The sequence below is a fragment of the Sardina pilchardus genome, chromosome 1, assembly GCF_963854185.1.
Source record: "Sardina pilchardus chromosome 1, fSarPil1.1, whole genome shotgun sequence".
NCBI lineage: Eukaryota > Metazoa > Chordata > Actinopteri > Clupeiformes > Clupeidae > Sardina > Sardina pilchardus.
Window position 1 is genome coordinate 44,608,114 of NC_084994.1, and position 14,151 is coordinate 44,622,264.

The following is a 14,151-nucleotide window of genomic DNA, read 5'->3' on the forward strand; positions in this document are numbered from 1 at the left end:
CATAATTAAAAAAAGAAACATCAGAAAATTCCCCCACAGCCATTTCTCTCGTGACGTGACGTTTTATCCCTGGCTCTCGTAGGTTGTAACACCTCTAAAGCAGCTAAATTGGCCTGCTGGTGGTGATTTGGCTGGTGCTCAGGCCCGCGCAGCTTTACGGGCTGCTAAGGAGTCCCGTGTTCCTCCTGCGCGTCCAGCCAGAGGTGCGGCACGGCACGGCACAGCACAGCGCTGCGCTCGTTAAACACAGACAGCGCCTGCGCTCCCCAGGGACTACACTGCACCAGCAGTGGGGCAGCTCACCGCTGCTTTATAGACACCTTGGTCTGTCTGCCTGCTTGTCTACCTGTTTGTCTGCCTGTCTGTCTGTCTGCCTGTCTACCTACCTGTATGTCTGTCTGTCTGCCTGTTTCATACTGTGTTGGTCTCTGTCTAAATTGTTCTATCCCTGTGCCTTTGTATGAATATCTCCCACTTTCCCACTCTCTGTCTGCCTGTCTGTCTGTCTGTCTGTCTGTCTGTCTATCTCATACTGTGTTGGTCTCTGTCTAAATTTGTTGTTGTATTCTTTCTCTCCCTATGCCTTTGTAAGAGTACTCCCACTTTCTGTCTGTCTGTCAGTTTGTCAGTATCTTTCCATTGGACTTCCCTCCTTCTTTTTCTCTTCTGAGAGCCGGTTTCTTTAACTTCTGTGTACGTTCCTCTTTATCTCTCTCTATTCTCTGTTCCCTGTTCCCTGTTCCCTGTTCCCGTCTCTCTCTATTTCATTTCTCTGTTTGGTTCTTGGAGAGAGAAAAACAAACATCAATCTCAAAATCAAACATCTGCGTTCTGTTAAATGTCTCGGAAAGGTTCCTCCTAACCAGTCCCATCGCGGTGCCAGATTAAATTGGACGTGCTCACGGAAAGTTCTGGTGTCAAAGAGGGCTGCTAATTGTTTGAGAAAACGCATTGAAAAGAACAAAGATCGTCTCCCCGTGGATTGGCCCAATTCCCTCACCTGTTTGAGACGTTGCTTATTTCATTACCGAGACATGTAGACACGTATAGCTAACAGGAGGGAGATGAGGCGAAGTTTCTCTTGAGTTTATCAGCCGTGCGATATAGAAGCTTTCCTGCTCGCCAGCAAAACTCTGCAGGGAACGTGGTCTGTGAATTAGATATGTGACAGGAGGACTCTGAAGCTTTTGTGCGGCGAGCGGGGCAATTAGATCAGAACACGGGGAGAGACGGAGGGAAAGGCCACGGGGGATGGAGGGAACAGAGGACTCGGTGGAAGAGAAAAGACGCGTACATCTGCTCCGCGTCGAGAAAGAAAAGGGGGAGAAAGAGAGGGAGACTCGGGGGAGAGACAGAGGAGAGAAAGAGAGTGTGAGTGGGGACAGGAAGATAGAGAGCAGTGGCAGATAATTGAAAGTCAACAGAGCACAACAGAGCGGATAAACAATAACAAGTCGTTTGGCCGGAGCACAACAATATGGAGCTGAACAGCGGGAGTGCTCGGGGTCTGGAGGGGCCGCGGTGAACGAGACAAGAGAGGGAGAGAGGGAGAGGGGGATCAGAGAGCACAGGAGACGGAGAACAGACGAGGAAGAACAGATGAAGTTTCACAGAGAGGAAAGAGGGACACCGCTGAGGGATGGAGAGAAGTCAAACAAGAGAGTGAGAGAAAGAGAGTGTGTGTGTGAGAGAGAGAGAGATAAAGGAGAGCATGAACAAGAGGGGGTGAATGGAGTCTGCATAGAGAACAGGAGAGGAGAGATGAAGTTTAAGAAGAAAAAGAGAGTGACAGAGACAGAGAGGGAAATATAGAGGGCAACAGAGACCGATTGAAAGAGCAAGAGGGAGAGAAAGAGAGAGGGAGATTGAGAAAGTGACAGAGAGATAGAGAGGGAGAGAGAAAGTGAGAAAGACAAGCTGCAGTCTGGTCATTGAGGGTCCTCCCCCCTTCCCCCTCCCCCCTCCCCCGTCCCTCTCTCCCTCCCTCCCTCCCTCCACCCCTTTCCTGAGAAAGTGGGAGTCGCTCCCCGCCAGCTCTCCTCGCATTTAACACTCTGCAGAGCTCCACCGTGGCTCAGTGTGCCCTGGAATCTACCCACACACTACCGCTAGACACACACACACACACTCTCACGCCCGCAGGAGCCTACGCAGACACAGACACACACACAGACTCGCTCATCATGGATGTCAAAATTCTGGCAGTGCTGGCGCTTCTGACGGTGGCTCTGCACTTACCCAGCTCTGACGGTAAGTCTGCTCTCCTCCCGGGAGTTTTGAAAGCCTTTTGATGTGGCGGTTTGCTGGGGAATCTGGGGACGATTCGTGCCTTCCCGCGGATGCCACTGTTGTCTCTGCTCTCTGCTCTCTGTGACATTGGATTTGAGAGGAAATAATCCGTAGGGTTTTTCCGCTGGGTTCTGAAAAGCATAGGGAAGCATGAGGTAACAGGTTATGCTCTCTGTGTAACTTTAGCTACAACTGCACAAGGTTATGGCTGTTCTCCAGGGCAGCTGCGGATGAGAATGCCAATGCTGTGCGTTATAGTGGCAACTCGTGAAGCTGTTTGGCATTTCTGTTTGGCATTTCGTTTTTGTATTTATTTAATGAGGTGGTTTTGGGATAGATGTGACTTTTGAGGATGGCTGTGGTTTTAATTTACAGGTCTGTGGTGGTACCTCTTTATGCACACATGTGGTCTCTGTAGAGGCAGTTGGACGATAGTGACAGTCTAGAGTTACAGATGGGCTGCCTGTGAAAGCTTTGTGCTATTTAATTGCATAAAATAGATTTGAATTCAGTTTATCAGTATAAGAGTAGTAGTAGTATAAGAGTTCTTATTTTTTCCATTACTGAGGTATCTACTGTATATTTTTTTCCATTCATCTGAGGTATCTATAACAGAGACAGGTTTTCATGTAATTAGAATCATTTGTTATCTTCCTCTGGGGTGTGAAATTGTGAACATACCATGTTTTCTTTCTTGAAACAAAATGTAATTTAATTTTGCACTGCAGTAATTTAATGTTGATTTAAGAATCAACTGGACGTGTCTCCACATGTTTCCACGGTTTGACATTTGGCGAAACAAAACCTGCTGAATCTTAAGCCCTGAGCCTATGGGAGGTGTCGCGGTGAGCCAAAAGAGTTTGTTGTGTTATGCGAAAAGCCTGTGTTGTTTCAGTCACCAAGTGGCCCCTATTGTCCCTTTAATGTGTGGCCGTTTACCTCTCTCCGCTCACTTTCTTTCAATTAGCCTCTAATTGGGTGGGGATAAACAAAAGAAGGCGCGATGTTCACTTTTGGCAGACTCCACTGCAGGAGCCCCGATCATCTGGGCTTTTACATGCTAATGGGGGCAGATTATGTGATAGAGGAGTTGATTTAGATGTGCCCCCGAGATGGGCACTTCCTTAAGCACTTTGGAAAAAATTCTAACAATCCTGTAACCGGCTGTGGATGGGAGTTTCTGTTTGGAGGCAAGAGACAGCTTACATTTAGAGGTGCAATTAAAAGTGTTTCTTGCTGGTGCCGCTGAAACTGTTGAATTGGGGCCATTCACACAGGATTTGTGGCTTATCTTTTTGAGCTTGTCGGTATCGTGTTAAACAAAAGACGGATGTTAAATGGAAAACAAATTGGTGGCGAATGTGGTTCATCACTGGGGCTGACCACCAGACCGCTTCATGTTAAATGAAGGTGTCAGCGGCGGTGCCGGGACAACGTCGGCTTTCTAACGAAAGAATGTCCTTCAGCCGCTTCGTGCCAAACGTCGGTCCATCTGCGCTGACCGCCCCAGAGGATACTCCGAGGGAGGAAGGGAGAGAGAGATAGGAAAGGCCTGAAGCGGCTTACGCGGAGTGTCCTTCAGGAGAGAAAGGTTGCTTTCAGCACACTGAGAGGGAAAAGGGCCGTGAAAGCACCACGCAAGGGGAGGGGGGGAAACTGACCAAAAGTGTCCAGCTAATCTCTTTTTAATTATCTCTTGGCTTTTTGTGAGAAACGCCACAAAATTAATGAATCCCCAGTCAATGCTCTCACCACAGATAGCCTCTCTATCTCCTGAATTGTGCAAGATATTTTCAGCAATGCTGAACTGCTGTGCTATTCTATTTATCGCCAAATAATGCATAAAATGTATTATGCATCTGATAATGCATACTGTGCTATATAGAGTGCGACAAATAATGGTTGATGCACTTTTGAAACATTTCCCCCCACAGCACATCACATTCAAAGCTAATGTTATTCTTTCCCTTCTCTTTCCCAATTCTCTGTTTTCTCACTCTTTCTTTTCCCTTCCCTTTTCCCCTCTAATACATTTATATCTCATCTCTCTATTTCTTCTCTCTCCATCCCTCCCTCTCCCTCTCTCTGTTCTCTCCATCAGCCAAGCCCATCAGCCTGGTGGAGCGCTGTTGGTGCCGCTCCACCCTCAGCACGGTGCCCCAGCGCAGCATCCGCGAGATCAAGTTCCTCCACACGCCCAACTGCCCCTTCCAAGTCATGTGAGTGAGCAGGAGACACCCGCATCCACATCCGCACTCACACACACCCCACTACACACCACTACACTTCACACATCCACACACACACACACACACACACACACGTAGAGTTACACCTCATTGAGTTAGGATTAGATCTCTACGTGATGGGGATGGATGTTGAGATTGCCGTGTGATCATCCCCGAGGGCAGGTGATACGGGTGAGATGGTGTATGTGTCTGGAGGGCGGCGGTGGTGGTGAAGGAGGCATTGTACCTGTTGGCTGGGGTGGAGGCAGCTGATTGGTCAGATAAGGGGCTGAGGACGTGGGTCTGAGGTGCTATTGACTGCGTAGATGGATGTGATGGACTGCAAACAAGCACAATGGAAACTGATGCAAAAAAAAAACATGAGTTGATTGGGAGAGGAAGAAAGGAGTGTGTGTGTGTGTGTGTGCGAGTGAGTGTGTAAGTGCATGAGAGAGGGGGAGAGAGAAAGATAGCGAGAGAGAAGGGAAAAAATGCAAGAACAGAGAGATAGAGAACAAGAAAGAGGGAATTTGAGGGTTTTTTGTTTTCGGTAGGAAACTCTAATTGTCCAGAGGTCAGAGTGATTACCTGTGTGTTTCTGGCATCCCCTTCTGCCGCCCTTCATCTTATCAGAGCCCATCTGGCCGGGCCGGGCCCTGGCCGTCTGGAAGGCATTAGACGGCCCATTGGTGTGGGACTCCCAAACAGAGCTGTGAAAGTCAGAGAGAGGGGGTCAGGGGGGGTCAAGAAGCCAATTAAAGAAAGCCAGGCCGCCGCGGGTTACGCCAAGACACAAGGTCAGCCGCGGCCAAGTTGGCAAGACGGGGCCACATTCGCGCTGCCCTTTGAACGAGAGAGCAAGAGAGAGAGAGAGAGAGAGAGAGAGAGAGAGAAAGAGAGAGAGAAGCCCTCCAGGAACAGCGGGGAGCCCTAGGCCCCCGGCGCGCATCTCTCACCCCGACTGTGATATCTCTCCTCGGGTCAGATTCAAGATAGCTGACAACGATACACCCCCCCCCCCCCCCCCCCCCCCTCCACCATCGTCCACAACTGCCCAGGGCTCTTCAACCCCCCCCCCCCTCCCCCCCAAATTCCCACCCCTGAGTCCGTCACCTCCGCCACCCAAACAAACTGACCCCTTTCCTGTGGAGCGCTCGCTCCCCTCCGTTTGCCGTTGGCATTTACCCGTGAAGTAATTACTACCTGCTGGCTCTCACCCAGGCCAGCAGCACCACACCAAGCCAAGTCAATTAGACTGGTGTTTGGGGTGAGACAGATAAAACAGGAGAAAGGGGGATGGAGGAAGAGAGGGAGGAGGTGAAGGAGGAGAGGACGGAGGGGTGGAGGGGTAGATGGGTCGGGTTGTGAACACATCAAAAACAAAACATTAACTTAGCCAGGGAAGGGAAAAAAAGCCCTCCAAATCCCTGACCAGATTAGCTGTCCAAATAAGCTGGAAAAATAAAGAGCATCCCCTCGCTACCCAACAAAGAAAATAAGCAGAGAGAAAAAAAAAAGCCACACGCAAACAAAAGATCCCCTTACGCCTTCTATTTGACTTAGAGCTTTATGGGCTGATCTGGCTGGATAAGGAGCTGATTGCTCCCCTGGCCTGCGCCTTTCATCTCTGGACCATTTGGTCGACGGAAAGGCTCCGGTCCAAATGAGCGAGGGAGGGAGGGAGGGAGAGAGGAGCTCGTCATTTGCCTCTGGAGAGAAATGGATGTGTTTCATTTTACACGCCCGGGGTGGCCTGCCAGGCCCCCTGCGTCTCCCTTATGCCCGGAGCATCGCCCTATCGGTGTCAGGGCTACGGAGAAGAAGAAGAAGTAGCGCAGGGCTGGGCTGGAGGCCTGTGGGTGGGTTGGCTCGCTACTGATGACTAGCAGGTCGGGAGGTGGCTGCCAGGCAATTCTGGTCCTCAGGCCAAGCACTGATGAGGGGTTATGCTCCAAGAACAGTGCGGTCAATTTAGAGAAAAACATTCCTTCCTTGCTCACGGCAACCAGAAACACAATAATCCAACATCCCAAAACACATATATAACACAGACCAAGGAGGTCATACTGTATGTTACACATGGCAGGTCTTCATAGTCAATATAGTTTAAATGCAGAGTTATGAATGTACTTCTTTATCAATGTTATTGTACAGTAACAGACATGATTGAATTTATGAAAGTGCATGAGGGGAATATAATACAATGTGGACACAATGCAATGCAGCATGACATGAACCCCATGCTGAAACAATGCACATGATCTGATAAGATCACATTGCAGCGATGGCGTGCGGATATGGAAAAATAAATACCCTCTCGTTTTTTCAAAGAATGAAATGAATGTTCTTTTTCTCTCTCTCTTTCTGTCTTTCACTCACTTACTCACGCACTCACTCACTTCTCTTCTCCCTCCTCAGTGCCAAGCTCAAGAACAGCGACCGGGAGGTCTGCATAAACCCCAAGACCAAATGGCTCCAGCAGTATCTGAGGAATGCCATTAACAAGTAAGGAGAAAAGTCCTTCCCATTTGGACAAGTAAGAAAAGACAAAGGTAACAGAGAAACAAGGAATGAGATACAGTCCTGTTTTCATGTGAATAATTCAGAGATTTTTTTTTCTAATTACCCAAAATCTCAAGTTTGTGGTCTGGCAAGTGTGAAATGCAAGATCACTTGCAAAACAGACCATTGAGTACTTTTTGACACATTAAAACAGGCTTTAAGAATTTTCCTTAGTATTTCAAGTTCCTTGTTTCTCTACTCACATAGCAAAAAAAGCATCCCCTTCTCCCTAAAAAAAAAAACCCCGTCACGCTGGAACCGAGTCAAATCAATATCCGTTTATCTCTTTATCACATGTGTAGCATATACTGTAACTCTGAGAATTCCATAGTTTATATCATATTCAGTTTGTTTTCTTTAATTAAAACGGCCGTTCTGTTTTCCCTCGTGTCGCACAGTTCATTGCTAGCTTATTCAGTAGGGACGGGAGTGGACACGGTGCAGCAGTGTTCGCTTGTATAAACAGCTGCTGGACTGCAGCAAACGCCGTGCGCTGGTTTCCATAAAAGCTGCCGTGACAGAGAAATACGGCTCCCAATCGTGTTTCGCACTCAGGCGAACAATTTAGCTGAAGCATGTTAATCACCTGGTCTAAAACGCAGCGTGATGGATCAGGCAGGGATTGTGACTGAACTTACATTTTCAATACATGACTTAATTTGTGGTATGGATTGATTAGAATGTATTGTTCAAGGCTTTCCAACTGTTTCAGACAGCGGAGAGCAGGAGAAAATCGACGTAAAAGTGGGTTGAGACGAGGTCATTTCGGGGAATTTCATTCTGTGGAATTCGTTACAGTTAAAAGCCTCGATTCAGAAAATTATTTAGATTGGTCTTAAAGTAGTAGTAAAACAGCATGCATCCGGGCGCTTCTTTACAGGACTGCAGACTGTAAGTCATAAACACGTCCCTTTTGAGTGCTTGGGTGAGCAGCTTAAATAAGTGGGGGCCGTTAAAGTGTAAACACTGCTTATAAAAATTCATGTTGCGTCTGGTCATCATTATGTCTACGTCAGCGATGTGTCTACTGCTACAATGATGTGGTGAAAAACAGACACTCCTGACCAAAACTATCTGGAAATAAACAAGACGCTCCCCTGACATGTCACCACCAATGTGGTGCTACGTGGCTACAGTAGGCCTTGGCTAAGCATGAGGGAGACATAAAACACTGCACAAAGAGTGGCTAGGTAACAATAGTATTTTGCATAAGACCAATTAGCCTAAGAAAAAAAGCGCTTATCAAGCATTCTATATCAACCTAAAAAGGATGTAAACTATGCAATTAAATTAATAAGTATAATTCCAACGCTGTCTAGCTTGAGAGCATTGCTCAGAATGAATGCTTCATAAGAGCCAATTGTATCCATTTTATTCTCGTTGACTCTCTGGTAGTAAAATTATATATTACAGTTTTACAGGGCTATTTGTTTCTACATTATGTTGCCCATATTGTATTTATTGTTTTACCTACTAATGTCTCCCCATCTGTTCTGTTTCAGGATCAAGAAGTCGAGGAAACGTTCAAGTTAAAGTGTCTGGCACGGGATTTTCTAAAGAAAATGGAATACACGCACTCCTCCTCCTTCTCTCTGGATCGCTTGCACAAACAGCACTTCACCCTCGCCAGATTCACTCTGCAAGCAAGTCACCTCTCTCTTCGTGTATATTAGCAATGGAGAGTAATCACACATGTTTAAATACTGATGTAATAATGTGAGTGAATGTGGTCGTTTTGTATGGTTTTAAGAGAAGTATGAATGTGGGTGAGTGAGCGAGCGAATGAGTTAATGCGTGCGCGCTGAAGAGACAATTATATTACATTAAAATTAATGCAAATCACAGTAAAGTTAAGAAGACGATGTTGACTCGTGGAGTATTGAGTGCGATGTGAAATTACCTATAGGCTTAAGCTGCTCAAGATTGATGGTGAGAGGGAGTTGGCGGCGAGAATGTTGTACTTTGGCGCGAGTTGATTCCGCCTCGTGCGTGCGCAGAGCAGGGGAGGACTAGAACTCTGCTTTTGTCGTGTCGTAGGCTACCCCCGAAAATGTTATGGCCCCCACAAATGGCCTAGATTACTGTTAAAATGGAAAATAACCTATGATATCAGTGTAGAGTTAGTCAACAGACCTCAACAAAATCCCGTCCGGAAACTACAAGCCAACTGGCTTCTGTTTGCTACTCAGTGGGCCTAAACAATTTAAGGTTTAACTGAGTTTGTCCTAAAAGCGCAGGGCCTAAGCCACATGCTGAGTGAAATGGACATTCCTCTCCCTAACTTTCGCCCCATGCTTCAGTGTTTCTACAAGATAAAGTTACACAGACATGGACAGAGACCCACCGACTGTTAAACTATGATTGTGATGAGGCGATGACAGGAAGTCGATATGAAATTGTCAGATGAATGTTCACTTAGAGCGCTAGTAGCTGGAAGACGAGGCTCCAATTCTCACTGCCGGAGAAGAACGTGTCGTGTTCTGCGCCAAATCAAAACCCACTTCTGGTCTTGGGATTAGGGTCTTGATGTTCTTGTTGCCCTGTCCTCATCTTGAGTCGCTTAAGTGCCTAAGCAGTCAATACTCACCTTTCCTATACATATCTGTATAAGAACTTTTAAGACAATTATAGCACATTATGAAGGCATTTTAGACATTTCCGTTTCACAGTATTATTATCACAAGACATTTCAACCTATTTCTGTCAGTTACTTTGGGCAAAATATTATATTGTCTGAAATTACAATTTCCCATCAAGTTTCAGGTTAGCTGAATAGGAAAACAGACCTTCCTCTGTACCTTTTTTTTTTAACCAGACTTCCACATGGAAACTGTAGAAACTATGTAGACACACACAAGTTGGTTGCCAGGCTTTACTGATTTCTCTAGCAAGGGGTAAATCCACTTCGGCTAGTGGTCCTTCATGGAACGCAGAAGGGGGCTAAAAACCTGAAAACGCAAAGCAGGCCCATGCAGCATGCTGGATGAATTCTGGGCAAACAGTTCCATGCTAGTAGTTCTGGTTGAATTAGATGATAATTCCATTGAAGCCCTGGTCATTTCACAAGGCACAGCTACAGAGTCCCCCCCCCCACCTCTTCCACCGCTTCCTCCCCTTCCTCCCACTCCCTTTGGATTGCAGAGTTAAAATATGATGTGTGGATGCAATACCTCCGAGCAAAATCAGGGAACAATATTGTTTAAGACATACGCTCAAACATCTGCTTCTAATCAAGCCACTCCAATAAGCACTTGACTGATGTGTGTTTCTATTGTACTTCTCAGTTGCTGTGTGCGTGTGTTTTGGCTTTAGTGTTATTTTTTCATTGTAAAAACTGAAGTCCCATTAAAAGAGCCGGCCTACAGGAGACGGAGCCCAGAGCTCCCGAGGTGCAGCCCTCGCCCCTCGTGCTCCTACAAAGAGGGGGGTTTGGGTGAGGGTTGAGAAGGCTGTGCTCATGTAATGTGAACTCACATTTTTCAATGCAGACTTTAAGAAAAGAAAATAATTTGACACAACCTGAGGCATCAATTAGCCTGGCTGCCATTTTTCTGTTCGCTGTTGTATCCAGGAAAATCTGAGGTCCGTTCCGAGGTGGTTTGACCAATCGAGCTGTCAGTTTGAAATGACAAAAAAGAATGGAAACGCCATTTTAAGTGCCTTTCCTTGTGTGTCACGGTAGTTTTGGCAAATTAAATTATGAAACAGAGTATTTGGCTTTTGTAACTAATGGAAGAATTTGCAGGATCTATTATGCTTTGACAATGTATGAATTGTCATTCAAGCAGGTTCCAGCACACAGTACATTCCACTAATAATTGTGTATGAAATTGAATAGAGCAGCATGTCACGGTGGACTAAACATGTATTTGTTGACTTTTATATTCATTTGGGTGCTATTCTCCCCAAACAATGTGAAGAATGTCCTTCTTCCCTGTGAGGCAGCTTACTGTATACTGTGTACATGTTTATTTTTTTGTTTGTTTATTGTTTCCAGCCTCTGTACTTTTACATGTTACCGGAAATGCATTTTCATACGTTTTGAAATCACTCCCTTTTTTCAATAAACTCATAAATTGACATATAAATGATTTTGCTTCTTTATTTCCTTTCTCCCCATGGCACATTTTGTATGTGTAGTAGGATTATCAAAACCACAAAAAGGCAAAAATGTAAGTAGTGGCTGGGTGTAGTCAGTAGTCAAAACAATGTAAGTGTACAGTATGTAGCTGAAGCACTATGTAATCGTGGTCCTCGGAGTTTATGAGGAGGGCTCGCATATTGTAAAAAGTATGGCCACGGGCTTCTTGAAATGGACCATGTTGACATAAAGTGCAATTGTGGTTTCCTTTAAATTAACAACATCAGGTTATCCGTTAAATTCAATCTCAGTCTTTATCCTGACATGTCCATTTAAAATCTCTATTGGCAGCCCCAAAGCTTTTAACCTTAAGACAGAAACAATAATATCAATTGTAAGCCACCGACGAGTTCCAGGATTTTAATACCTGAGGTTTTATACGGTAATTTGTTCAGGGTCAGTGTGAGTCCACAGCACCGGGGGACCTGAACTAGAACATTGGGGTGTCAGCCCCAATACTACAGGGGAGCGCAGAGTTGAAGTTCACACAGCCACACTGAAACACATTCAACACCAACGCTCAGCATTATCCAATCAGAGCACAGATGTATGCTCATAAACGCTGCTGCAACATTTCAGGAATAACGATTAATCCCATGATCCCCCTCCTCCTCCACGTCTGCATAGGACGCACAGAAATTCAACCCTGTAACAGTTGATGGTTGGCCAACTCGTCCTACCACTCCTCATCAGTGCGTTCAGCTCCTCAGCCCCTGAAGCACAGTCCTGCACGACTTTAATAAAGTAGGCAGCGAGAGCACAGTCCTGTATGACTTTAATAAAGCAGGCAGCGAAAGCACAGGCCTCTCAGAGATATCCTCACTGTCTGATGGTGCACCTCATCTGCAGTCGCTGGAGAGAATAAATCTAATCAGTCCAGACAGTCTCCTGCCTGTGTGATTTAAACTGTGGAAATGGGGGATAATCCAGCATGATTGCCCCCCCCCCTCCCTCCTTACACCCCCCCTCATGTCCTTGCAATCCTGAACTGACTGGACGGCGAGATCCATTCATATATGAGTTTAATAGGAAACATGTGGACACTAGTGGAAGATCAGGCAGGGATGAGATGTAGGAAGGGGTGATCGGGAGAGATGGAGGGGGGGTGTTCTAGGTTGCTTCTCTGTTTCAGCACAAACACCAAACTCATCAGGTTCAGACCGGGCCGATCTCGCCGGTCCACCCATCCTCTGTGGCGCGGCGGCTCACGAGCGGAAAGGTGCCGACACGTCTGTTTTCCTCGCGGACCTCCAAAGCGCCGCCTGGAACATTTCCTCTCCGAGTCCCCTCCATTTCCTCTCCGGTGGAGTGTGGCGCAACGATTCCCTCTCTGATACACACACACGGCACGTCTCTCTGAATTCTTCCATTTCCTCCGTGAGGACTATTCTGACAGAGATCCAGGGACATGCTGATGATGAGCAGAAGCACGCGTGGCGTGAATGCCCCAACAATGGCACTTCCCAAAAGTCAGGGCTGTGGGCTAAAAACGATAAACACAGACACCCCTGCTCTTGCCATGGCTTGTCCGGTTTGTTCCAGAAGCCTTAATAATGAGGAAATCATTTCATATTTTTTTTTCTCAGCGCACACAGGCATGTCCACGCTGCAGGCTGGTGATAGGTGAGTGGGCGGAGACATTTGGCACAGTCCTCAGCTGAGACGGGTGACTGTGCTGGAGGAGAGCGTTTTATTGGGCAAGAGAATGACATAACACAGGCCTGACTACAAACACAAGCTGTGTCTCTACCTGTTGCTGACTAGGCTAGCTTTGAGGAGAGCAGTAGAAGATGCCAATACATGATGATTAGTTAGACAAAATATGTATGCAATAAAGTTCAAAATTGCACACGAATACCAGTGAACAATGATATCAAATTAAGCAGAAAGGCCAGTGAGGTGCGGAATTCTTTTGAAACAGCGCTGGACAAATGAGTGCTTGTAGGAGCATGTGTGAATGAACCCGGTGAATTTCACCATTTATTCTCCCTATTCTGACAACAGGAAGAGAAAGTGGAGAGCAAACCGAGTTCACAACGTGAAATATTGGGTGCTACGCAGTACAAAGTTTACTTCAAAGTAGCTTTTTCATCATATTCACTGCACAGCTCGAACAGTGGCTATGCAAGGGCCCTCGAACACCAACACCAAAGGCAGTACACTCTGCCCTCTCATATCCTGGGGTATTAGTCCCAGCTTTACAAACACAAGGTCTCTGAACTCTAACGCTCTCAGGTGTCTCAATCCTTTAAAGGCCCAAGCCAGATAGATCCATGGACAATTCGCAAACCCACAAAACATTATCTTGGTCAGTCGATAGTCGAGACCACAAGAAATGACCGTTGCAGATGAGTTGGGTTCAGATTCAAAGTTCAGATTTAAGAAAGGGAAAAGCTCTAATACATAGGCTAATGAATGTGGACCACATCCCCACCTCAACAGGGTTCAGCTGACTATCCAAATACAACAAGCAGCTGCATGGGTCCCATTGTGTCTCAGCCTCACATTCCACTACCTTGTTCGAGAGCTACAGCACACTGATCGGACATTTAGATAAGAAAGGCAGATCTAGAGATACTTTTGAGGACTTCTACTTAGACCTGAAATGCCATCGCCATGTTTTAAAAGCACTAGTCCAAAAACTGTCTCCGGTTGCACCTGAGCTGAGCCCACAGCGAGGGTCAGGAAGAGTCTGGACGCGCACCTGAGAGCACAGGGAGGCTGTGGTGGTGGTGCTGCTGGTGGTGGTGCCGGGGATGGTGGTGGTGGTGCCGGGGATGGTGGTTCTGGTGCTGGTGGTGGTGCTGGTGCTGGTGGTGGTAGTGGTAGTGGTGGTGGTGGTGCTGGTGCTGGTGACAGGGTGTGGGTCTGTCTGTCCACCAGTGGAAAAAGTCCCTCACGTGCGCTGTGAGGACCCGTCTGGGTCCCAGG

The 14,151-nt window shown here is 46.7% G+C and overlaps 1 protein-coding gene across 2 annotated transcripts; it reads left to right on the plus strand.

Annotated features, from left to right (window-relative positions):
* The first annotated feature begins 2,078 nt into the window (after positions 1-2,078).
* On the plus strand, positions 2,079-9,169 carry cxcl12b (chemokine (C-X-C motif) ligand 12b (stromal cell-derived factor 1)). Of its 2 annotated transcripts, none has more exons than XM_062545745.1 (4): positions 2,079-2,250; positions 4,391-4,508; positions 6,936-7,053; positions 8,582-9,169. In XM_062545745.1, exons 1-3 carry the CDS (start codon positions 2,184-2,186, stop codon positions 7,024-7,026), a joined length of 276 nt encoding a protein of 91 aa, XP_062401729.1. In that variant the 5' UTR covers positions 2,079-2,183; the 3' UTR covers positions 7,027-7,053; positions 8,582-9,169. The 2 variants fall into 2 exon arrangements, with proteins under 2 accessions (XP_062401729.1, XP_062401721.1); XM_062545737.1 differs by having other exon boundaries at positions 6,936-7,022.
* The last annotated feature ends 4,982 nt before the right edge of the window (positions 9,170-14,151 follow it).

Coding starts and splice junctions, on each gene's coding strand:
- cxcl12b (XM_062545737.1), top strand. CDS start 2,184: ATGGATGTCAAAATTCTGGCAGTGCTGGCGCTTCTGACGGTGGCTCTG. Junction 2,251..4,390: donor GCACTTACCCAGCTCTGACG/GTAAGTCTGCTC, acceptor TCTCTCCATCAG/CCAAGCCCATCAGCCTGGTG. Junction 4,509..6,935: donor AACTGCCCCTTCCAAGTCAT/GTGAGTGAGCAG, acceptor CTCCCTCCTCAG/TGCCAAGCTCAAGAACAGCG.